The sequence below is a fragment of the Mobula birostris genome, chromosome 10 (assembly GCF_030028105.1).
Source record: "Mobula birostris isolate sMobBir1 chromosome 10, sMobBir1.hap1, whole genome shotgun sequence".
NCBI classification, from domain to species: Eukaryota; Metazoa; Chordata; class Chondrichthyes; order Myliobatiformes; family Myliobatidae; genus Mobula; species Mobula birostris.
This window is the reverse complement of record NC_092379.1, coordinates 67,062,488-67,086,761: the sequence shown is the minus strand read 5'-3', so window position 1 is coordinate 67,086,761 and position 24,274 is coordinate 67,062,488. Positions and strand designations below refer to the sequence as shown.

Genomic DNA, 24,274 nt, shown 5'->3' with positions numbered 1-24,274 from the left:
ACAATTCAAGATGAAGCATCTCACCCACCATCCTAAAGTTCAGACCTTTCACTACCAGTACACAGTGATGGACCATATACAAAATGCATTTCATTTACTGACCCAGTCTACTCTGCCAGCACCTCCCAAGCCCATGAATTGTGCTACTTAAGGGGGACAAAGCAGCAGGTGTGTGGGTAGATCACCACCGGCAGGTTCTCTTCCAAGTCATGCACCATCCCATTGGGTCTAAACCCTGGAAACCCCTCCCAACAGCATAGTTAAAGACCTTCAGCATGAAGACAGCAGTAATTGAAGAAGGCAGTTCACTAAGCTCACCTCCACATTCCCAAGGGTACTTGCAGTCTGACAGCCCTGTCAATAATCCTGAAAACCAAACAGATGAGTAAATGAACTCCTGTGGCAAAGGTGATAAATGAAGGCTTACAAAGTATTTTATGTCTGGTATTTATTTTGTTCTTTAACCAGATGCCATTGTTAATCTTTTCTTACTTTTAAGGCTTAGGAAGTGGATCCTCCCACCAATTCCCGATCCCGGAAAACTGCTCAGGGGTGTGTTTGGAGACTCAAATGGTGACAACACAGTAAGTTGAAAACTTCCCAAGTTAACCTTAAAACATTTAGCATTTCCTTTGGAAAAAGAAATCAGTGAGGAAATGAGAGAATTGTAGATGGCAGAGATGAAGGGTTGTGAAGCTGGTAAAAGTTGCAGTGATATGGCAGGTGGTGGGAAGCACATTTTCCAGTCTCTGCTCTTAATGTCATATGCCCCTTGGCATGTGTTACATTTGCGTTTCAAACATGCTTTGACACAAAGTTTGCACTGGGTGCAGGATTTAGTTATGCAGAAAGGACATATGGTCAGCTATAAATGGTAAATATTTATATCTTTGTTGTTGGAGAGAATATAAACATCCTTGTTCGAAGCCCTGTGTCTTAAAATTGCAGTTGTAAGTAGAAGTTACCAGTTTCCAAGTAATATCTAAGTTCTATTTTAACTATACTAGCAACTGTAGAAAAGGATAGTTATGTTTCAAAAGTAACATCAATGTTAATCAGTGTCCTACTTTTAAATGTTGTTTCTACCTCATGACTTTGGGGTTGGAGAGGAAATCCTATGCAACGTTCCCTCTATTTTTTTTTTACAGCCGCACAGACCAACCATTGCTTTGAAAAGGAAATTTTTTACGCAACCTGAAAACTACATGGCCCTTTAACAAAAGGTTATATGAAAGAAAATTTCAGCTATGCACCAACAAAGGCTATGTGCATGGGAGCATTTCAATTACTGTACAGCCACACACCCATATATATCAGAAAATAGACTGAACTTTGAGAATATTGTTCCTCTGCGAGTGAACACCACAGCAGGGGCATTGCGGAAATCAATATTACCACTAGAGAGTTGCTCCCATGTGTATTTTGCACTCTCTGACATGATAGCTCCAGAATATGTTACATGGACCTAATTTGGACAGAAAATTCAGAGGCTGAAAAAAACATTTCAAACCCATGGTTATGGTGAAAAGTGAAAAGTTAGAAATTTGGAACATTCAGTCAAAATGTGGGAGTCTCTGAATGATTGATCTCAAAGACTTTCCAAATAACTGTAATGTTCTGGACTGTGCACAGGTTTGTGTGTGATCTGAGAGGTTAAGACATACAGCTGCAGTTTTTTGTGTACAAAATCTGAGGGATTATGACTTCCCTAGAGTTAGCAGCCAAGAATACCAGTTAGTTCTATCCTTTGTTGGGCATAGATATAATGGTAGTTCAGAAGAAAAAAGTATCGTAACAAGGGCAGCATTTATGACCAAATGTGGCAGGAGTCTCTGTTATAGATTATTCATGTCACGGTCCTTTTTTTAAAAAAAGTGCCTCAAAACTATTCGCATTAAAAGGACAGACACACAGCAGCTTGTGATAGCAGAGCAGTGGACATGAGCTCTGTTTCAAATGCCCAGTACAGAGTGAACAAGTTTGTCATAGGAGTTCAGGAAGAGACCTGAGCGGTATCACAACGGCTGCAGATGACAGTGTTCATTTTATGCTGCATCTGTATTACAAACAACTCTTCTATGACTCTCACATTACAGTGTTGGATAATAGAAAGCTGAGAAATCCAGGCTGACTGTCCCATTGCAAGGAAAGACGTATGTTGAGTTCAATCATTGACCTTTAGTAAGAAGGAAGGTCAATCATAGGAAATTTTCAGGGCAAGGTTTGAAAACCTTTTGTGAGTGTACAATGGTGCTAGAAGCATCAGTCTCATTTAAGTCTAAGTTGTAGTGACTATACTGAATAGTAGTCAGTAATTCATTACTGAGATGAATTATCTTGGTTTGTGAGTGAAAGTTGATTTTCATACTGAGCCTTTCCTGATGACAACCACTAAGCTTGCTCACACAGCAGGGCAAGACCTGTGCCAAAGCAGTTTGCCAAACACAGGATGGACCAAGCAAGTGCCCAACAGTGACTTCATGGCCAGTCTGTAGACATGGTTCTGAAGCATAAATTAAGTTTAAAATGAGATCAAGGAGTCGTGTGTTCTTGAAGACTGTAGGTTACCTACCTGCCGATCACACTGGAATTGTCAACATAAAGGCCATTATCATGAATTTTATGTATTAGCTAAATATTGGTGGAGTTAGAAAAGGCTGTCACCGTGTAGTGCAACACATATTAGGGCCATGTTATTGCTCCAAAGGGAAGCAGTCATCACTTTCTGATGACAAAATGCATGCAAAGTGGATCAAGGCCAGACATTGTCACATATATATTAGTGAAACATATCATTGCAGAGTTGTGTGCCATGCTTGCAGGTGTGGCAAAGTTAGTACTTGTACAGTACATGGCATTGGAGAATATTGCAGAGCAAAACAAGTATGTAGTTCCCTTAATGAGACCACACGTGGAGTATTGTGCACAGTTCTAGTCACTCAGCTATAGGGTGGATAATATTAGGCTAAAATGGATTCATGAGGATGTTATTGGGAATGGAGGGTTTGAATTATAAGCAGACAGATGGGCTTGAGCATCTAAATGGGAGGAAAAGAATTCAAAAATCTGAGGTGCAAGGGAACTTGGGAGTCTTCGTGCTGGATTCCCAGAAGGTTAACTTGCAGGTCAAGTCAATTGTGAGGAAGGCAAATGCAATGATAGCAGTCATTTTCAGAGGACTAGAATATAAAAGCAAGGATGTAATGCTGAGGCTTTATAAGGCACTGGTGAGGCCTCACTTGGAGTATTGTGAGCAGCTTTAGGCCTCTTATCGATTTAAAAAAGATGTGCTGACGTCGGAGAGAGTTCAAAGGGGGTTCAAGAAAATAATTCCAGGATTGAAAGGCTTATCATATAAGGAGTGTTTGATGACTCTGGGCCTGTACTTGCGGGAATTTAGAACAATGAGAGGGAATCTCATTGAAGCCTATGGAACGTTGAAACGCCTAGACAGAGTGGGTGTCCCCTATAGATGGGGAGTCTAGGACCAGAGAGCCAACTTCAGAATAGAAGGACGTCCATTTAGAATTGCGATGAGGAGGAATTTCTTTAGCCAGAAGGTGATGAATCTGTGGAATTCATTGCCACAGCAGGTAGCTGTGGAGGCCAAGTCATTGAGTGTAAGGAGGAGGCTGATACATTTTTGATATGTCAGACATGATCAGGGAGAAGGCAGGAGGCTGGGGTTGAGACAGAAATGATCAGTAACGATCAGATGGTGGAACAGATTTAATGGGCTGAATGGACTAATTCTGCACCAATGTCTTATGGTTTCATAAAAAAGATCTAGTGCTTTCCTGGCGTATGTAGTGAATAAACTCTTCTCAGGCTTCCAGCCGGGTACATCTTCATCTGAAGATGGTGGAACTTGTCATCAAAATGTCAGTTATAATTGATACCTGTATCCAGCTGGAAGCCTGGGAAGATTGTATTCATCTTGTGGTCTCATTTTTCCACTGGAGCATGAGAGGTGTATAAAATCATGAGGGGCATTGATAGATTGAATGGTCATCCTTTTTCCCAGAGTAGGGGATCCTAAAACTGTAAGACATTTGTTTAAGGTGAGAATGGCAAGATGTAAAAGGGACCTGAGGGGGAACGTTTTCACATAGAGAGTGGTGGGTATATGGCCTCAAAGGCTGGAGGCAGTGGTACAGACAGGGAGGATTACAATGTTCAAAAAGTATTCAGACAACTGTATGAATAGAAGAGTTTCAGAGGCACATGGGCCAAATAGGAGCAAATGGAGCCAGCTCAGATTGATGTCTTGATTGCGCGGACAGGTTGACCTGAATGGTCTGCTTCTATGCTGTACAACTCCATGAATCCTGTGGCAATGAATTCCCCAGATTCACTGCCTTGCAGCTGCTGTGTATCCTGCTTGCAGTAGGACAACAGAGCCACCTATCCCTGCGTTTAAAGAACTGGCAAACTTTTGCTTGACCTGGTTTCTGAGAGGTTAATGTGTTACCATCTTTGCAGCCTCATGTAGAAGGCAGAGAATACCTTCCCCTCATCTTAAATCTACACCCTCTTGTTTTGGCACCCTAACCACCCTACTCTGAATTCTGTCTCTAAACCTCTCCATAACCTTATATATTTTATAATGTTCTGTCAGATTGTCACTCAGCTTGCTTTATTCTAGGAAAACAAGCCTGGTCTATCCAGCCTTTTCCAGTGCAGGTAATGTGCTGTTGAACCTCCTCCAGTGTAACCACATTCTTCCTATTGTGTGGTGGGCAGATCTGCACACGATACTCCAAATGTGGTCTGACCATATTACGTAAACCTGCAATGTGATCTTTTATTCCGTGCCCTGACCTATGAAGGTGAGCATATCATGCATTTCTAGACTACCCTGTCCACCTTTGCACAACAGTTGTGACTCAAGTCAGGAGTTTGTAAATTCCACAGTTTCAGGAAAGCATAAATGTGCATTTGACTAGGACCAAACCATATTGAGGAAGCCAGTCAACAGGGTGAATCAGTAATAACTATGTAAGCTACAAAAGGTGTTTACATCAAAGAGGAAAGCAATGCAATGTATTTCGACACAGTCATCTGAATAAGTCACGCTACTGATAACTTCATACTCTTATATAAATAAGAGAATAGTTGAATATTAGACTCCTGGGTTTTTCTTGGAGCCAGGAACCCAGTTGTATCCAAGGTCCAACTTACAACACACTATGCTGAGGTGGCAGATAAATACAGACCATTGTTTATAACACAAGCAATGATGCATATGACAATTAACTATTTCCCGGGAAGGAAGAAGACATAATACAGGAACAGTGCTTAATCGGAAAGCAGGGTCAAGGACTATTTCGAAGCTTAATGGTCTGTGAACTCAGTGTTAAAAAGCAATCCCTGTCGCTCGAAGGCCAAAGTGCCCAGAGATGGAGGCCAGGGATTGCTGGCGTGTCTGGAGATCACGTCGTGTAGGGTGGCTGGAGACTGGGTTCAGGTGGAAGGGGTGGGGCTTGCCGGAGGTTAGGGATTCCAGGGATCCATGTGGAAGACAATCTGACCTGGTACTCGGGGGTCTTGCCTGTTGCTATACTGTCTGACCCACACTGCAGCTCCAGGCTTGAATGACTTCACCTGTTGACCAAGGTCTGTGTGGCTGCCTTTCTGCACCAGATCTTCTGCTGTCTTGGATGATGGGCAATGTGACAGCACTGCATCCAACACTGTGTGCAGTTTTCTTCCCAAAAGCACTTTAGTTGGTGATTTCCCCTGAAGGCCTGGAATTTGTGTAATTCAATATGTTAGGAGAAATGTGTTGAGAGCCTACTGATTTCAGAAACGACCATATGAAGAAAACCACAAACCTCTCTACTTGGCTGTTGGACAGTGGACGATGGAGATGAGCAGATGTAGATACTTCCACATCCTGCAAGAATGCAGCAAACTGCTGTGAACTGAAATGAGTGTTTTGGCATCCCAAAGCAGCTAATGATCTGCAGAAGCCGTTGAATGGTCGACACTGTCATTGTTGTCTTCATAGGTAATTGCCCTGCTATTTGGAATGAGGTATCAACCAGGACGAGACAGGATCACCCATTCATTGTGCCAGCAAAGATGATGTACTCGACTCCAAGGTCTGGTACACTGAGGGTAATGTTGTGGGTCTGCCCTACTTAGATTCCTTGCTGTCACAGAACATTGAATATACAGTTTGCATATGGATGTGAAATCTTCGTCTATGTCCGGCCAGTGCACAAAGCTCTTTGCCAGAGCTTTCATTTGATTAATACCTGGGTGATCCTGGTGAAATTGTTTCAATGCTTTTTCTTGAAGTTTTCTTGGAATGACTATTCTATCTCCAAACACTAGGCAGCAGTCCACAGTTGAGAGCGATGAATGAGACTGATAATAGGGTACAACATCTTCCTCAACCTTGACTGGCCATCTGTCAATGAGGTATCTGCAGATGCACTGAAGGAGACGATCTGCAGCCGTCTCTACTCTCATCTTGTCGACTATCTGGAAGACCTTCAACAGCATCCTATACAACTCAGGAGATTTCAGAATCCACTGAAATTGTAGTCGCAACTGCATTTTCATTTTCAGTAACCTGCTAATTCATAAGTCTTGAGAGGGCATCTGGTTGACCATGTTCCTGGGTTGATGTATACTTGATTTAAAAATTGTAGGTTAATAACATTGTTGCATCCCAGTGTATACAGCTCTATACACCAGGATGCCTTTCTTAGACCCAAGGATGGACAACAGTGGTTTGTAAACAGTAAGGAGAGTGAAGCATTTTGTGGAATTTCTTCACAGAAAAGATGATCCCCGAGGCTTCTCAATTTGTCCTTAGTTCCTTTCTGCTGTGGTCATAACAGCTTTTTTGGAACCATCAGGAAAGATGTGGGATATGACAGTTCCCACCCTATAGTTGCATACATCCAGTGTGATGCCAATTGGCAATTCTGGGTTGAAATACATCAAGAGAATATCGGACAACAGCATATTCTTCACCAGTCAAAAGCCCCTTGGTATTGTTTGCACCATTTCCTTGTAGCACCCTTGTTGAGTAGGGCATTGAGTGGCTCCCTCAGCTGGTGCATTCCTGGCAGAAATGCTGAATAATGACTGATGATGCCCAAAAATGATTGTAAAGTGCTGACATCTAATAATAGAGGCATCTTTAAAATAGCAGTGATTTTTTTTTTTGGGGGGGATCTGGGTGATGACCAAGCTCATCTATGATAAATCCCAGATACTTGATTGAAAACTTATGGAGGCTGCATTTTTTTCTGCCCAAAGTTGCAATCCAATGTCTTGTAGTTTGTTCAAAACATGGTCCAGGCATTGGCGTAGTCCTGTCTGATCCGTACCCATCACAATGATGTCATCAAGTTAAGTGGCCACTCTCTCAAGGACCATTCAGCACTGTGTCCATAAGCTTTTGGAAAACTGAAGGAGCTACCTTTACCCTGAAAGGCAGACAGAGGTGAGAATGGTGACACGAGGAATTCTGCAGATGCTGGAAATTCAAGCAACACACATCAAAGTTGCTGATGAATGCAGCAGGCCAGGCAGCATCTCTAGGAAGGGTCTTCGTGAAGGGTCTCGGCCCGAAACGTCGACTGTACCTCTTCCTAGAGATGCTGCCTGGCCTGCTGCATTCACCAGCAACTTTGATGTGTGTTGTGAGAATGGTGAGAAGCTCCTGTGAATTTCCGCCGCTTCTACCAGGAGCTAGGCTTCAACCAAGTCCAACTTTGTAAAGTAGTGACAATCGTTCAATTTTGCACTACCAGGGCCTTGGCCCGAATGTTGTATACTTTTTTCCATAGATACTGACAGCTTCCTGAGTTCTTGCAGCATTTTGTGTGTGTTGCTTGGATTTCCAGCAACTGCAGATTCTCTCCAGTTTGCTGCCGGAACCAGTCATGGGTACTGATGTGTCTCCAGAGCTGCAATGAGACCAATTAAGAAGTCTGCAAGCAACCTCACTGTACCGTTGGCTTTCCAGATAATGACCATTGGAGCAACACATACAAAATGCTGGAGGAACTCTGCAGGCCAGGCAGTATCTATGGAAAAATTGGACAACTGGAACTGTCCAGTGTGAATAGTTAATCGCTTTGATCACATCAGCTTCTTGCAGGTGATCTAGCTCTTGCTCCACAATTGGTACCAGTCCTTTGGGACAGAAGACTGGCTTTGTGTATGAGGTTCTGTTTGCAGTTTGATGCAGCAACCTAAACGTCCTTAAACACTGCTGCTGTTATTGTATGGTCTCACGTACTGATGATGATATGGTATTGACTGACAAGATTCAAAGTGTATTTATTGTCAAAGAATATATAAATTATACAACCTTGAGATTTGTTTGCTTAATAGGCAACCCCAAAGCAAGGAACCCGAAAGAACCCAATGTTAAAAAAAGACCAACCCCCGGTGCGCAGAGAAAGAGAAACAAAACAAATCATGCAAACCATAGCAACAACAGCATTCCAAACCAAACTGCGTCCTTGGATCCAAATAACTGGAGCAGCCATAGTAGGCCCAAAGTCTCATTGTTCAGTTCATCATGTTAGCGGGGCAAATCACTGCATAGTTGCAGACACGAAGCACAGCAGCCGGGGGCAGTCACACAGCCTTAGCATTGTGGAGAGGGGAATCCCCGGACTATCTGGTCCTGCATTTAAATTGTCCGAGCCTCGCACTAGGAACCGGGCCACACCACACTGATTTGTTTCAGACCTAGATTTTGCTGTCAGAGAAGCTGTTCTCAACCTCTCTGAAACGGCTTGGCACCCAGAGCAATCCAACCTCGCCCAGCTCTTGGCACCCTGCCTTTCCAGTCTATCTGGGCCGGCGTTTAGATTGTCTAAAAGGCGTATCGTACTTCGCATTAGGAAGACCTCGCCGCAGTGAATTGCTTTAGGCCTAGAACACACCACCCATCAATTCACTTTGGACCTAGATTTTGCTACCAAAGAAGCCGCCCTCAACCTTACCAAATCGGCTCAATGCTTAGAGCAATCCACACCCGGGTAAGTTGGACGGGTGTGGGAACTCCTCCCTCCCATCTTCTCCCCTCCAAATTGTCGACTTCAACCAGCACGGCTGCGGCTCCCAAGTGCATTGATTTCGCAGCACACCAGCAAGCACATCTCTCGAACTTGCTTTGACCTCACTCACCTCTTCATTGTTTGTGGTGATAGTTTACCACAATTTACCTTTTTTTAAAAAAAAGCATTATTAATAATGTTTTTAATTGAATTCCTTTGCTTTCAAACCACAAGTAAGCTGTTGTAACGATGTAACTTGAATGGCCAATGTCTTTGTACAGACCTCATCCAGAAGGATGCTCCAGAGATTAAGCTTGGACATGCCAAGGACATTCAGATCTTGCTGGTCTGTTAGGTAACACACACAGGATTGACTTGGTTACAGATCAGCTCACCATGCAGTGCAGTTTGCCAATCAGATGGAGTGTTTCACTCAAAGTACTGCAGATGAAGTGCTGAGTTGATTTGACTGGCGGAAACCCAAGAGCCTGCCATGTGCACTTGGAGGTAATGGTGATGTCTGATACCATATCAAGTTGTAGCTTGACAACTGATTGTTGCTAAGTATGGTGACGTACCTTCTCCTGAGGTAGAAGTCAACTTTGAACATGACCATTAAATTCCTTGTAGATTTTGAAGGCTTTTGAAACAACTTGTCTGTGTGTTTCACTGGCTTAGAAGACAAGATGGCAAAAGCCGCCTTTGTGACCATGGCGTTGGCATGTGTTTCTTGTATTGGAATTTTCTTGCGTAATGCCATGCACCACAGTTCCACCCAACTGTGTTTGGCTGCCTGGAGACTTTTTGAGTGACTATACCTGGGCCATTGGAAACCACAGTGACCAGGCTGGAATCATTTACCAAACCCTCACATTCTTGAGATCAGTTTCTGACCTATTTAAATCACCCTGTCTGGTGCCAACAATCATTGCACAGTCAGTCTCTTAAATCATATTTCTCCTCCATTCAGATGTTTGAGTTAAACAACAACTGAACCTCTTGACCATGGCTGCATACTTTTATGCATTGAGTTGCTGCCATGTGATTGGCTGATTAGATATTTGCATTAATGAGCAGGTGGACAGGTGTACTTAATAAAGTGGCTACTGGGTGTATACACTCAGGAAGCATTCCTGGACACATTTCACAAATTCCACCCTGATTAGGCTCTAACAATTAAAATCTCCCAGAATTGATCCTATTATTCTTGTAACTGCATATTATGATCAGTGTCTCCTAAGGTTCCTATACCTTAAGCTCTCTAATCAATTCTGGTCTGTAGCATAACACCCAATCAAGAATAACTGATCTCTTAGTGGGATCAACTTCAAGCTGCTCTAAAAAGCCATCTCGTAGGCATTCTACAATTCCCTCTTGGGATTTAGCACCAGCTGGATTTTCCCAATCTACCCGGATACTGAAATTCCATATGACTATTGTAGTGTTGCTCTTTTGACGTGCATTTTCTATCCCACCTTGTAATTTGTAGTGCACATCTTTGCTATTTTTTGGAGGTCTATATATAACACTCTTGCAGGTCTTCTTTCCCTTGCAGTTTCTTGGCTCTACCCACAATGATTCTATATCTTTGCATCCTGTGTCACCTCTTTCTAAGGATATGATTTCATTTTTTACCAACAGAGCCACCCCACCCTCTCTGCCTGCCTATCCTTTCAATACAATGTGAATCCTTAGATGTTAAGCTCCCAGCCATAATCTTCTTTCAGCCACGATTCAGTGGCTAAAGCTTTCAATCATCTCCACCATCGATGCAGTTAGGGTGCATGCTCCTCCCAGCTTCCTGAACTCCAATGACCAGCTCCTTACGTTTTTCTGATATTTGCTGACAAAAAGAAAATTTTGTTGGTTGGAGATGCCTTTCATTATTTCTAGTTTCAATAGCAAAATAATAAAGCTTGAAAGACTAGGAAATGCATACTACTGTCCGTGACAAAGATCCAAGAGAGGTTAATGGACCATCTGTTCTTTCTCTTGCAGATAAGGAATAAACAGCTCAAAGGAAGTTTGACTTTAAAACCTGAAATAGAATTAACCTGCAATGTTACAACAGTGGAACAATTGAAATTTCCTGCAGAAAGTGAAAGGAAACTGATTGTGAACGAATGTTCAGAGGAAAATAAGGAGGTCCCCATGGACGATGATTATATGCAGTATAACCTGGTGACATCGTGATCATAGCACATTCTTGTATTTTGACACTTGTATACTTTTGTTTTCTGAGTTGCAAACAGGACATTGTGATACACAAAATCTACAGACTTGAAACATACAGAGCAAAGCCAGTGAGCATCCAGAATGCAAGAATGAAGAATCTCGAGCTGTCAGTCTCATGATTCTTATCATCATTATCCAACCTGACCACTCGGTCAGACACAGTGATAGCTATCACAGACTGCCTCAGCTGCAGCTCTCTGTTCTGGTAAATCATACCGAAGTCTGTTCTGGTCTCATTTTGTACAACTGGCAATTTGCCTTGTGTCAGTGCTCTTGTCTGTCGGCCTCAAGCGGTGAGCTTGCGGCAGGTTTCATTTGTATCACTGGCTTACTTGTGCAGATGAGGAGAGCAAACGAGTTCAGCACAGACTGTCCGTAAGAGCACGAACATATTGAATGGAATTCCAGTACCATGAAGACCACAGAAGTTGTGTCTCACCATGTTAACATCACACATTCACCATTTGCTGACTATATCAGTGGAGGATAATGTATAAGAATTATCGCACTGGTTCATGTCTGCGTGTGCACCCCCCACCCCCCCAACCAGAGGTGCATACATGCACACGCATCGCTCAGATACGTGCGTGCACACACACAAAAATGTGCACATGCTCCCCTCAGAGGTGTACAGGAACACACACCTACCTCAGAGGCACAAACACACACGCAGGAGTACACACACCCCTCAGAGGCACACACATACACCGCCCTGGGATATATCCGTGTTTGCTCAAAAGACAAGAATGTGCCTGGACTCTTGCAGAAGTATCTAACAGATGGGTATACAGATGATGCTCATACACTTAGAAGCATATGTACGTACAAACCTATGTGCTGAGTATCAAACTACTGCACACAACTAGATGTGTGAAACATCACGCCAGACTTAACGTATGTAACAGGCACGCTCAAGCTCGCCCACCAGTGTATACCCACTTTGAGTTACACTTTTGTTCTAATTCAGCATATTTCTGCACTAGATTTAATTTTATATTATTTCAAGGGCAAAATTGTGCATCAGGATATAACCACATACAATGCTATTTCTCCCAGTGGCTAAACTTCAGAACATCGGCTTCAGGTATATCAGAGATTTGTCATATAAAAGAGCAAATAAAACTACCTTCAAACTCCAAATGTGTGTTTTTGATTGGAAATATTAAAATAGGGCTGTAACCTCTCAATAACCTGGCAATGATTTACAGTGAAATGTCAGTGGAACACCTATACAACCAATACCAGCTGATCTGGAGCAATTTAATGAACTTTACTGGTCAGTGGTTTCTGTTGCGTGATCCAGGCCGTGTCCATCTGAAACCATGCAGTCGGAAAAGTAAAGGGTGGAGATTGTGAAATTGAGTAGGAGTGATGAGCTAGAGTTGTGAAATTATCATTTGTCTGGTGCCTCAGATGGAGTTGGAACATGCCTGTTCCAAAATGTAAGTTTGATGCAGTGGATTTTACTTCAAAAGGCACCTTACAGCACCAGGAATCTGTGCATGTTGTAACTGGTTGGGCATCATGAGCATTTCACTGAGCTCAGTGGCAGTTTTATCAACCATGCCCACCTGCCTCGGACCATCTGAGAGAGTGGACTCCTTGTCCACCTTCTGCTATGGAAAAAACGCCATCCCTCAGCAAACAGCTTTATTTAATTTGAGAATAATTCTGTCTGAAATTTTGAGGGCTGTTGTTAAGAAATATCTACTGCATATAACATGAGAATCTTTAACTCCAGTTAAGTCTGTAATAATTTTTTAATTGTGTTTTTCTAACTGCTGTTGTGATGGAGAAGAGAAAAGAAAGAATATCAAAAGAAATTTTCTGCAGTGCTATTTCAGGCCCCAAATTGTTAAAAAGTTCGACAGAGAGTGAAGCATTTTTGAAGTGCAGATACTCCAAAGGCATTATTTAGGCTGACAGTCAGGTCTCCCACTGAGTATTGCTTCATCAGAGCTTCTGATATTCAGATCATAAACTAAGCAAAAGCCTTGAAAGTCAAAGTAGTCAAAATAGTTCAAGTGCTGGTGGTGCAGGTAGTTGATATATTTTCCTCACAGCACCAGAGATCAATCCTGACCTCCTCCATGGTTTGTGTGGAATGTGTACAGTCTCCCTGTGAAGGTGTGGGATTGCCCTGATACTCTGGTTTCTATCCACATCCCAAAGATATCCTTGTTGATAGGTTTATTGCCCATTGTAGGTTGCCTGTTGTGTGCAGGTGAGAGATTGATGGGAATGTGGGGAGAATAAAATGGGATTGGCTCCTATTAACTCCATGGATCATGGTTGATGTTTAAAATGGTGTTTCTGGGTTTAACAGTCTGCTTCTTTACTCTGTCTATAAATGAAACAGAAAATGCTGTATACACTCATTATCTGTGAAAATTAACATTTCAGATTAAAAACTTTGACTCTGTCTCTCTCGTCACAGATGCTGCCTGACCGCCGGAGGCAGCGTTTTCTGGTGGTTAACAGAGTTTTCACCTGCTTTCAGGAATGGGTGTAAGAGATTCTAAAGGAGGAATAGAAAACATCTTCCTGACAGGGACAACATGATTTTCGAACTGAAATAGTTGCAACAGACATGTTACTGCTTTGAAGTGTGTCATCTAGCATCACCACAATTGTTGCTTGAGGAAAAATTAATCAAAAGGGAAAAATTTGGTCTGTTGTGCCAAGCCAAACACTTGTATTTTCCGTATGACTCTGCAAATCAAATAGAGTGTGTATGCCAGATTTACAGTTGATTATATTGGCATGCAAAAGTTTGTGCACCCCAGTCAAAATTTCTGTTACTCTGAATAGCTATGTCAGTAAAAGATGACCTGATTTCCAAAAGGCATAAAGATGAGACATTTTAATATTTTAAGCAAGATTTTTTTTTGTTTCCATCTTTCACAGTTTCAAAATAACAAAAACGGAAAAGTGCCCCAAGCAAAAGTTTGGGCACTCTACATGGTCAGTACTTAGTAACACCCCCGTTGGCAAGTATCACAGCTTGTAACTGCTTTCTGTAGCCAGCAAAGAGTCTTTCAATTCTTGTTTGGGGGATTTTTGCCCATTCTTCCTTGCAAAAGGCTTCTAGTTCTGTGAGATTCTTGGGCCATCTTGCATGCACTGCTCTTTTGAGGTCTATCCACAGATTTTCAATGATGTTTAGGTTGGGGGACTGTGAGGGCCATGGCAAAATCTTAAGCTTGCACCTCTTGAGGTAGTCCATTGTGGATTTTGATGTGTTTAGGATCATTATCCTGTTGCAGAAGCCATCCTCTTTTCATCTTCAGCTTTTTTACAGATGGTGTGATGTTTGCTTCCAGAATTTCCTGGTATTTAATTGTATTCATTCTTCCCTCTACCAGTGAAATGTTCCCCATGCCACTGGCTGCAACACAAGCCCAAAGCATGATTGATCCACCCCCGTGCTTAACAGTTGGAGAGGTGTTCTTTTCATGAAATTCTTCACCCTTTTTTCTCCAAACATACCTTTGCTCATTGCAGCCAAAAGTGTCCATTTTAACTTCATCAGGCCACAGGACTTGTTTCCAAAATGCATCAGGCTTGTTTAGATGTTCCTTTGCAAACTTCTGACGCTGAATTTTGTGGTGAGGATGCAGGAAAGGTTTTCTTCTGATAACTCTTCCATGAAGGTCATATTTGTGTAGGTGTCACTGCACAGTAGAACAGTGCACCACCACTCCAGAGTCTGCTAAATCTTCCTGAAGGTCTTTTGCAGTCAATCAGGGGTTTTGATTTGCCTTTCTAACAATCCTACGAGCAGTTCTCTCGGAAAGTTTTCTTGGTCTTCCAGACCTCAATTTGACCTCCACCGTTCCTGTTAATTGCCATTTCTTAATTACATTATGAACTGAGGAAATGGCTAGCTGAAAATGCTTTGCTATCTTCTTATAGCCTTCTCCTGCTTTGTGGGCATCATTTATTTTAATTTTCAGAGTGCTAGGCAGCTGCTTAGAGGAGCCCATGGGCTGCTGATTGTTGGGACAAGGTTTGAGGAGTCAGGGTATTTATAAAGCTTTGAAATTTGCATCACCTGGCCTTTCCTAACGATGACTGAACAAGCCATAGCCCTAACAAGCTAATTAAGGTCTGAGACCTTGGTAAAAGTTATCTGAGAGCTCAAATCTCTTGGGGTGCCCAAACCTTTGCATGGTGCTCCTTTCCTTTTTTCCACTCTAAAATTGTACAAAACAAAAATAATACACTACTCTTGCTTAAAATGTTGAAAAGAATGTTTCATCTTTATGACTTTTGGAGATCAGTTCATCTTCTACTCACTTAACTATTCATAGTGATAGAAATTTTGACCAGAGGTGCCCAAACTTTTGCATGCCACTGTATGTCACAATGGGAAATTTAACAATGCTGGGCAATTCAGGCTAATGAGGCAGGAATGTGCTAATAGAGTCTGTTCTGGGAAATGCAGCTTATGCAGAAGGTGACATGCATCATTGTAGGGGAATATACAATAAATAGGTGGATATTGAGTGGTAAGTTGGAATGAAGAGACCTTGGATACATAGATCCTTGAATATAAGCTAGCACTCTGTTCAACATTAGCTAGGTTGCAGCAGACAGTTCTGGTCACCATTGGAAGAAAGGGGGCACAAGAGCATCTGCAGATGCCAGAATTCTAGAGCGGCAGATACAAAATGCTGAAGGAACCCAGCAGGTCAGGCAGCATCTATGGAGGGAAATACAGTCCTGATGAAGGATCTCAGTCCAAAATGTCAACTGTTTATTCCCCTCCATGGACGCTGCCTGGCCCACTGAGTCCCCCTCCTGCATTTTGTATGTGTGTGTGTGTGTTGTTGCAACACTGCAAGGAAGATGTGATTATAATAAAGGGACATAGGGTGCTGTTCAGTGGAAAACTGTAGCTAGGAAGAAAGATTGAAAAAGTAAGATACAGGTGCTGAGGAGTGGCAGTAGAGTGGTATGGACTTTGAGTAAATATCAAGGACTTTACTTTCCAAGATAGATGGATGACAGGTTAAGGGCATGCCAGGCAGAAGGATTAGAAAGAGGATGTGTACACAGAGGAAGCTGAGAGCCCAGAACTTGCTGCCTGAAAGGGTTGGAAAGGCAGAGACCCTTGCTACATTTCAACAGTAACTGGGTATTGGACTTTAGGGGAAGGGAGACAGAAAGAAATGCGTTGGGAGAAATTGTCGTGGGAACTGAGAGGGAAGGTAGGAAGAGTGCAGGGGTGTGAGGGAAGTGGTGGGATCTAGGGAAGAAGAGGAAGATGAAGAGAGCAGAGGAGAAGGGAGGAGGTGCAGGATAGTCTGGGAGGTAGGAAAAAGATGGAGCAGGAAGATGAGGAGCAATTAATAATAGGAGAGGTGAAAGGCAGTGATCGAGAGGGGAAATATTTGAGGGAGTGGGACGAGTTGGAATATGTGAGGGCAAAGGAAGTGAGGTAGAGTAGCTGAGAGAGGGCAACAAGCCAGAAAGGAAGAGTAGATAAGGATGAGAGATGAAACGAACAGGGAGGTGAGGAAACTGAAGAAGAGAAGAAAGGCAGTAGTTCAGACTGTGACCAGATGGAAAGAAAGAGGGAAAGAGAAAAGAAAGAAAGATGAATGGGATGGGAATGAGAGGGTTGGAGAGGATGAGAGGAGAGGGGAGGTGGAGGAGCATGAAAGAAGAGTGGGTGAAGAGGTGGTGGGGGATAAGAGAGTTGGGTGAAAATGAGAGGCACCTCTATTTTGGGAAGTGGTGCAAGAAATGGGTAGGGGGAGCAGAATGAGTTTTGAAATAATATATGGTGGGAGGGGCAGTGGGAGAGGGAGGAAGCTTGAAAGAGGAAGGGGGGATGGGTTGGAGGACAATAAAGGAGGGAATAACCTAATGAGGATATGGCATGGGTGTGATTGGGACTGAGAGAGGAGAAAGAAGGATGAGGAATGAGGACATTTTTGAAAAGCAGGGAAAAAGAAAAGGAAGCTGGCAGGAAGGGAGTAAAGAATGGGAGAAAGTGGGACTGAGGGGCAAGGGTGGCAGAAGAGAAAAGATGGGAGAAAAGGGAGATGTGATTGAGCGGAGGAAAAGGTTAGGAGGTGGAGGGAGAAGGAGTACGGGAGGGTCAGATAGTCAGAAAGAGATGAGGCTGGGTACTGTTAGAAGGGGAAAAAGGGGAAAATGAGGGAGAAGAAGGAATACAACAAATGTGAGATGGGAAAGGGATTGGGAATAGCTAACCATCCCTTATTAGCTGCCTGGCACAATGTCTGTTTGCTCCAGCTCTTGAATTCTAGGCTTTTCTCCAGCTGATTGAGCCTCCAACTCTTAAGGCATCACAGGACCAGAAAAAACATGTCCTGACCATGACAAAACCTAAACCTAAACTACCACGGCGGACTTTGGCTTTGGCCAAACCTTCTCTATTTAAAGTGGATGTTGACAACTGAACCTTACAACTATTTTGTTCAGTGTCAACCATAATGTTCCCATTCAATGGCTTAAATCAATTGCCCCATTAAGTATTCAATTCCTTCATTGCGTATTCAATGCAGTGTTAAACTAACAACTGAATGGGATTGTAAGGTCACTAAGTATATCAAAACATGATGATGGCACAGTGACTCATTTTAGTGACTCAAAAAGTTTCCAGTACTTAGTCAGAGACACTTAATTTTTAAAAAATTAGAAAATTTAGGGAGTTAATGGGTTTAAGAGACTATCTAGGTAATATGGATTATTCTGATTTGTGTAGACTTAATCAGCCAAATAGCCTACAGTGGATGCAATCTCACTGAATCCCTACTTGGCCTTGGACTATCTGGACAACAGCAATATGTACAATAGGCTGCTGCTTGTGTATTTTTCCCTCAATCTTGGGTCCGCTACCAGAGTCCTGAGAGCTTGAGGGATCAGTACAGTATCCTTGCTGGTCCTAGTGATGTGGTCTTCTGGGCCAAGATCTCAGATGTTGTCCCCAGGATCTTCATTTGTTGGAGCCACTCTCCCAGTCCAGCCCCTAAGAGCTCCTATCACCACTGGCATTATTCTGGCTTTGACCTTCCGCATCCCTTCTATCTGATCTTTCAAGCCCTGCTATTTCTCCAACTTCTCTTATTCTTTCTTCCTGATGTTACTGTCATTCCGGATTGCCGCATCTATTACTATTGCTTTCTTCTGTTCTTTTTCCAGTATTAATACGTCTGGTTGGTTTGCTGCTACCTACTTATCAGTCTGTATTTGGAAGTCCCACAGGATCTTAGCTCTGTCGTTCTCCACTAACTTCTCAGGTGTTCCCCATTTTGGATTTGGGAGTGTCCAATCCATACTCAGCGCAGATGTTCCTGAAGACATTTCCTGCAACTTGCTGTCCCTGCCTGCATCTCGCAGCCTGCTACTATGTTCAGTTGATTCCTTTCACAGTCTGCATCTTGGATCTTGTCTGATGTGATAGACCCCTGCTTCAATTGCTCTTGGGCTCAGTGCCTGTTCTTGTGCAGCCATGAACAGCATCTCTGTGTTGTCCCTCAGCCATGCCATTTCCAGCCATTGGTAGGACTTTGTCAGCCACCTTTGATATCTGGCGATGGTACATCCCCTGCAGTGGCTTGACCTGCCATGGCCTCTGGTCCTCTGGCTCTGCTTCACCCACATCCTCTGCCTGCTGTCTGAGGTATTCTCCTAGCAGGTCATAGGAGAACTTCCTGGCATACTCATGGACAAAGGATCTAGTGGTTTCCTGGCATATATGACAAATAAACTCATGGGCTTCAAGCCGGGTACAAGTATCAATTATAACCGACATTTTGATGACAAACTCGGCCATCCCTGGAGAAGATGAGAGTTTGTCATCGAAACATCAGTTATAATTGATACCTGTATCTGACTTGAAGCCTGAGAAGAGTTTATCCTCATGGATGGTTCACATTTCTTTTAGGACTGTGGCCTTGACACTTCCAAGTCCCTGTCCTCCTTTATTCCAGCGGGTGTACAGTTGCTCGGCATTGAACTTTGGGTGGAATCCTCCATGTATTGTTAGTCGTTTCCAGGTCTTGATGTCAGTGACTTCCAGTTCGTTCCTTGGCCGGCACACTATTGCAGATGGGTATCTGATGACTGGTAGGCGAATGCGTTGATGGCTCTGAGCTTGTTCTTCCAAATCAGTTGGCTTTTTTGGATCTGCCTCACTCTTTTGGATCTTGTGGCTTTCCTTGTGTCCTCATTATGGCTTCTATGCGCTTGCAGGATCCACAGGTTTTTGTGGCTGTCCTGCACATCTGGTATGTGGTCTTCAGGCTTTCATGACCATCAGGCTGCACTTTTCCAGTCATAATGACATCCAAATGCCTCTGCTGTACAGAACGACAGTGATATTAAACCTGACTCCCATTCTTATTGCTGAGCAATTACTCGACAACAAAGATTTTGCTTGCTGAATACTTTTGGGTGTACCTTAAGGATTTTGGGCTGCTGATCATGAAAATCACGACAAAATTTCCCTTTCACACACCATTCTCTTTAAATCGCCTGTATTTGTAATTTCAATTTATAATTCAGGTCAGAATAACTGATGCCAAGATTAAGGAAGGCATTGTTGTTGGTCCACAAAACAAACAGGTCATCAATGACAGGAAATTTGAAGAACTTCTCGTGGGACCATCGAAATTCGCATAGATAGCATTCAAGGATGTTGTTGAAGATTTTCTTGGTAACTACAGAGCACCAAACTACATGCAGCTAGTTGACAACATGCTTCAAGCATACAAAACCATGAAGTGCAAATGTCACTAAAGATTCATTTTCTGCATTCCCGTTTAGACTTCTTCACTGCAAAGTTTGGCGCCGTCAGTGATGAGCATGGTGAAAGGTTTCACCAGGACATTGCAGTCAACTGGAGTCCATCAATGCTGGCTGATTATTGTTGGACACTTAAGTAACAAGCCTCAGACACAGAGTACAAGTGAAAATCATCAACAAAACATTTTTAGCTTAGTTGAACTATTGTAAAGTACCAGCACCATTCTGCAATTAAACACATTATATTCAATAAAAGTTAATTTCTTGTTTCTCCAAATTCCTGCTTGATACAAGCAGCTTGAAATTATATTTGTGTTCAGCTTCAAGTGGTTGATCATAAACAAAAATAAAAAATTCTGAGGAAGCAACTCTTCCAAAGAAGTTGTTGTTCAGTATGAGATACAAGATCAAGGGGTTTTCTCAATATTGATTCATTCTTCAGTCTAAGGCAACACCTCATTAAACTCACCCAGACTTGCCTTTGTTAGTTTGGGTGAAAGGGTTTTTTTTGTAAAGTAGGGGTTGTGTGGAATATTAACTTTGAAACTGGTGAGTCAGTCAGAATTTCAAAGGTGGCTTCTCAGTGCCAAGATATGGGTTCCTTTAATGATAAATTTAGACTGCAGTTGTGTGAGTCAGTGAAATGTTGCTGCCTTTTCCGTGGATGTGACGGAGTCTGTCACTACTTCCCCACACTTTCCCATTGTTGCTAGTCCTTTCCCCAAGACACTTTATAATCACACCAAGACAGTGGAAAGGAATCACTTGAATAAGGACAGAAATTTAACTGGAAGCAAGGATGTTACTGGGGTTTATTCTCCCTGCACGGCTCCTGTGATGATTGTTTTGTGCAATAGTTTCTACATCATATATGAAAACAAGAAGTTCCATTTAAACAATCTGTTGTGCAATAATTCAAGCATAAGTAACTCTTCCTTCACCATGGCATGTTAGGTCTCCCTCTTCCCTTCTGTCTGACCTCCCCTTCACAACCCTTTCCCTCTTAACTCATTTCCACTCTCCTTCCCATAACCCACCCCTACTTATCCTCCCTTCCCCTCTCTTGCCCCTCCTCTATTTCTCCTTCATTTCCCTTTCTGCTTCCGTCTCCAGTTCTTCTTTCCCTCTTACCCTTCTCTTTTGTCTTTGTTTACCTCTCTCTCCTCCATCTTCCTTCTCTTCACTCCTTTCCGTCTCCCTTCCCTATCCCTTTCCTTCAACCAAGCAACACTTTCCCTCTTTATCACTACATCTTTCCACCTACTCTCCCCTGCCTTCACATGGTTGTTATCTTACACCATTCATATCTTCTCTTCGTGCCTTTGCTTGCTCTCGTCATTGTACCAAACTTCCCCATTCCCTCCATCCCTCCCCACCCTCTATAACCCTCTCCTCGCTCCTTACTTCCATCAAGGAAAGAAAATAAGAAACATGCCCTTAGCCCTGATCTGCCTTTGGAAATCTGTCAAACTCTGTTCTAAATAAATTCACTTAACAAGCTAGGAAAAAGATTTTCACTATCTCCACCATTTATGCCTCTCGTAATCTCATATAGATCTGTCTGGGTCACCCTCGACTCCATTCATTTCAGGGAAAAGAAGCTGAGCCTATCTGATATCTTCCTATCATTAAAGCCCTCAGTCCAGACAAATCCTATGAATATCCTTTGAACACTCTCCAACATTATGTGATTACATAATGAGCAGAAATGCACAAAATATTCCATGTATGGTCTAACTAGTATTTTGTAAAGTTGCAAAGTAACATAATGGTTCCTTAACGTTTTCAAGGTAGTGGGGATAAGCTCCCACTACCTATTAAATGCTCCCAAATCACAAATAGCTTCTGACACCCAACCCAGCACCTGGCCTTACAGAAACAAAGGAAAATCTGCAGATACGGGAAATCTGAGCAACACACACAAAATGCTGGAGGAATTCAGCGGGCCAGGCAGCATCTATAGAAAAAAGTACAGTTGACGTTTTGGGCCGAAACCCTTCAGCAGGACAGGAGAAAAAATGGCTGTAGAGTTAAAAGTTGGGGGAAGTTGAGGGAGAAACAACAAGTGATAGGTGAAACCTGGAAGGGGAGGGATGAAGTAAAGAGCTGGAAAGTTGATTGGTGAAAGAGGCCGACGGCCATGGAAGATAGAAAAAGGGGGAGGAGCACCAGAGGGAGGCGATGAGCAGGCAAGGAGATAAGGTGAGAGAGGGACAAGGGGATGGGGAATAGTAAAGGGGAGGGGTGGGTGGGGTGTATTACTGGAAGTTAGAGAAATCAATGTTCATGCCATCAGGTTGGAGGCTACCCAGACAGAATATAAAGTGTTGTTCCTCCAACCTAAGTATGGCCTCATCACGACAGTGGACGAGACCATGGATGGACATATCAGAATGGAAATGGGAAGTGGAATTAAAATGGGTGGCTATTGGGAGATCGAGCTTGTTTTGGCGGACAGAACGTAGATGTAGCTTAGCTACTAAGACCAGTGGAACAGTTTCTACTGACAGGAGAAGGGGCAAAGGCAGGTTTTCTTGCCTTAAAACCAGTCACTTTGGGCAGCTTCTATGGAAAAAAGTAAACAGTCAAAGTTTTGGGCCGAGACCCTTCATCAGCAGAGTTGTTGCTGCTCCTTTGGGTTTATCCGCTGTGTGGACAGAGGGAACCCTACTGCATGGGCAACAGATTTCTCTCCTTAGTTCTGGCTTGCATATCAACTGAACTTAGACAGTTAGGATGCAACATCAATGGTTGACCCTGAGCAACAGAGGGCCTCTCTGCAACATAATATCCCAGTTCTTATATTCAGCACTCTGACCAATGAAGGCAAGTATGCAATAAGCTTTTCATGATCACAAGAGATTCTGCAGTTGCTGGAAATCTTAAGCAACATGAGCAAGATGCTGGAGGAAACTCAGCCAGTTGGGCAGCATCTAACCGTTTATTCCCCTGCATGACTTGCTTGGCTCCTCCAGCATTTTGTGTGTGATACTTTCTTCACCACTTTATTAACCTGAGATGCCACATTCAGGGAATTATGACTTTGGATGCTGGGGTGTCTCTGTTCATCAACATTCCCTAGTGCCCTACTCTTTTCTGTACATGCTCTATTCCAACATGACTTTCAAAATGTCAGGATCTAGAGCCAATGCTGATTGGCCAACCAGCCAAAGGTTGGGAGTCACAGGAAGGTCCTCGCTTAAACTTTTAGACTCCCTCTCTAATTTTGCTCTAAAACAGCACCGTCCGGAACTCTGTCCCCTTGTGATATTAGTTCTCACTCCAGTCTTCCATCCTGCCTAGTTTTACCCCAACCTTAAAATGGGGCATTTACACTCAATGGCCACTTTATTAGGTACCTCTTGTCCCCAATAAAATGGCCACCGAGTAGATGTACGTGGTCTTCTGCTGCTGTCGCCCATCCACTTCATGGCTTGATGTATGGTGCATTCAGAGAAGCTCTTTTGCCCACCACTGTTGTAACGCATGGCTATTTGAGTTACTGTAACCTCCCTGTCACCTTGAACCAGTCTGGCCATTCTCCTCTGGTCTCTCTCATTAACAAGGCTTTTTCGCCCACAGAATTGCTGCTCAGCAGATCTTCTTTCTTTTGCTTTTCGCACCATTGTCTGTAAACTCTAAAGATTGTTTTGCATGAAAATCCCAGGAGAGTAGCAGTCCTGAGATACTCAAACCACCCCGACCGGCACCAGCAATCATTCCACAGTCAAAGTCACTTAGATCATAATTGTTCCCCATTCTGATGTTTGGTCTGAACAACAACTGACCGTATCTCCATACCTTTATGCACTGAATTGCTGACTAGATATTTGCATTAACGAACAGATGTACAGGTCCACCTAACGAAGTGGCCACTGACTTGTGGTAGTTAAGATGGAGTTGAAAGACTTTGGAACCTCACTCGGAGCTTCAGGATCAGTTCCATGGAATAAGCACCGTAAGGGCTCATTAGAGACCAGAGACAACGGAGACCGCAGGTGCTGGAATCTAGGTCACTGATCACTGGAAGAACTCAGCAGGTCAGGCAGCAATCAAAAGGTGTAAGATAATGTTTTGGACTGAGATGGAGCAGGGACAATTACCTGTATAAAGCAGTACAGTGGGATATTGATTGGTGGAACCAGGTGAGAAGGGATGATGGGTAGATTACTGGGGGGGAGGTGCGGGGAAGGGGCAGGGCATGGGAAGGAAGAACAAAAAGAGAA

General features: G+C 43.1%; 1 protein-coding gene across 3 annotated transcripts in view; it reads left to right on the top strand.

Moving 5' to 3' along the window:
* The window catches only part of LOC140204082 (interleukin-13 receptor subunit alpha-1-like), a 56,151-nt gene extending 43,744 nt beyond the window's left edge, over positions 1 to 12,407 (top strand). For 2 of the 3 annotated variants that reach the window (XR_011887518.1, XM_072270402.1), the window contains 3 exons: positions 500 to 584; positions 1,149 to 1,223; positions 11,031 to 11,118. Coding sequence is in view for 2 of the 3 variants with exons in the window: in XM_072270402.1 (XP_072126503.1) it covers positions 500 to 584; positions 1,149 to 1,217 (154 nt within the window). In the remaining variant the exon portion in view is untranslated. Of the gene's footprint in view, positions 1 to 499; positions 585 to 1,148; positions 1,224 to 11,030 lie in introns of all 3 variants that reach the window. The other variant, XM_072270400.1, reaches the window with a different exon arrangement.
* The last annotated feature ends 11,867 nt before the right edge of the window (positions 12,408 to 24,274 follow it).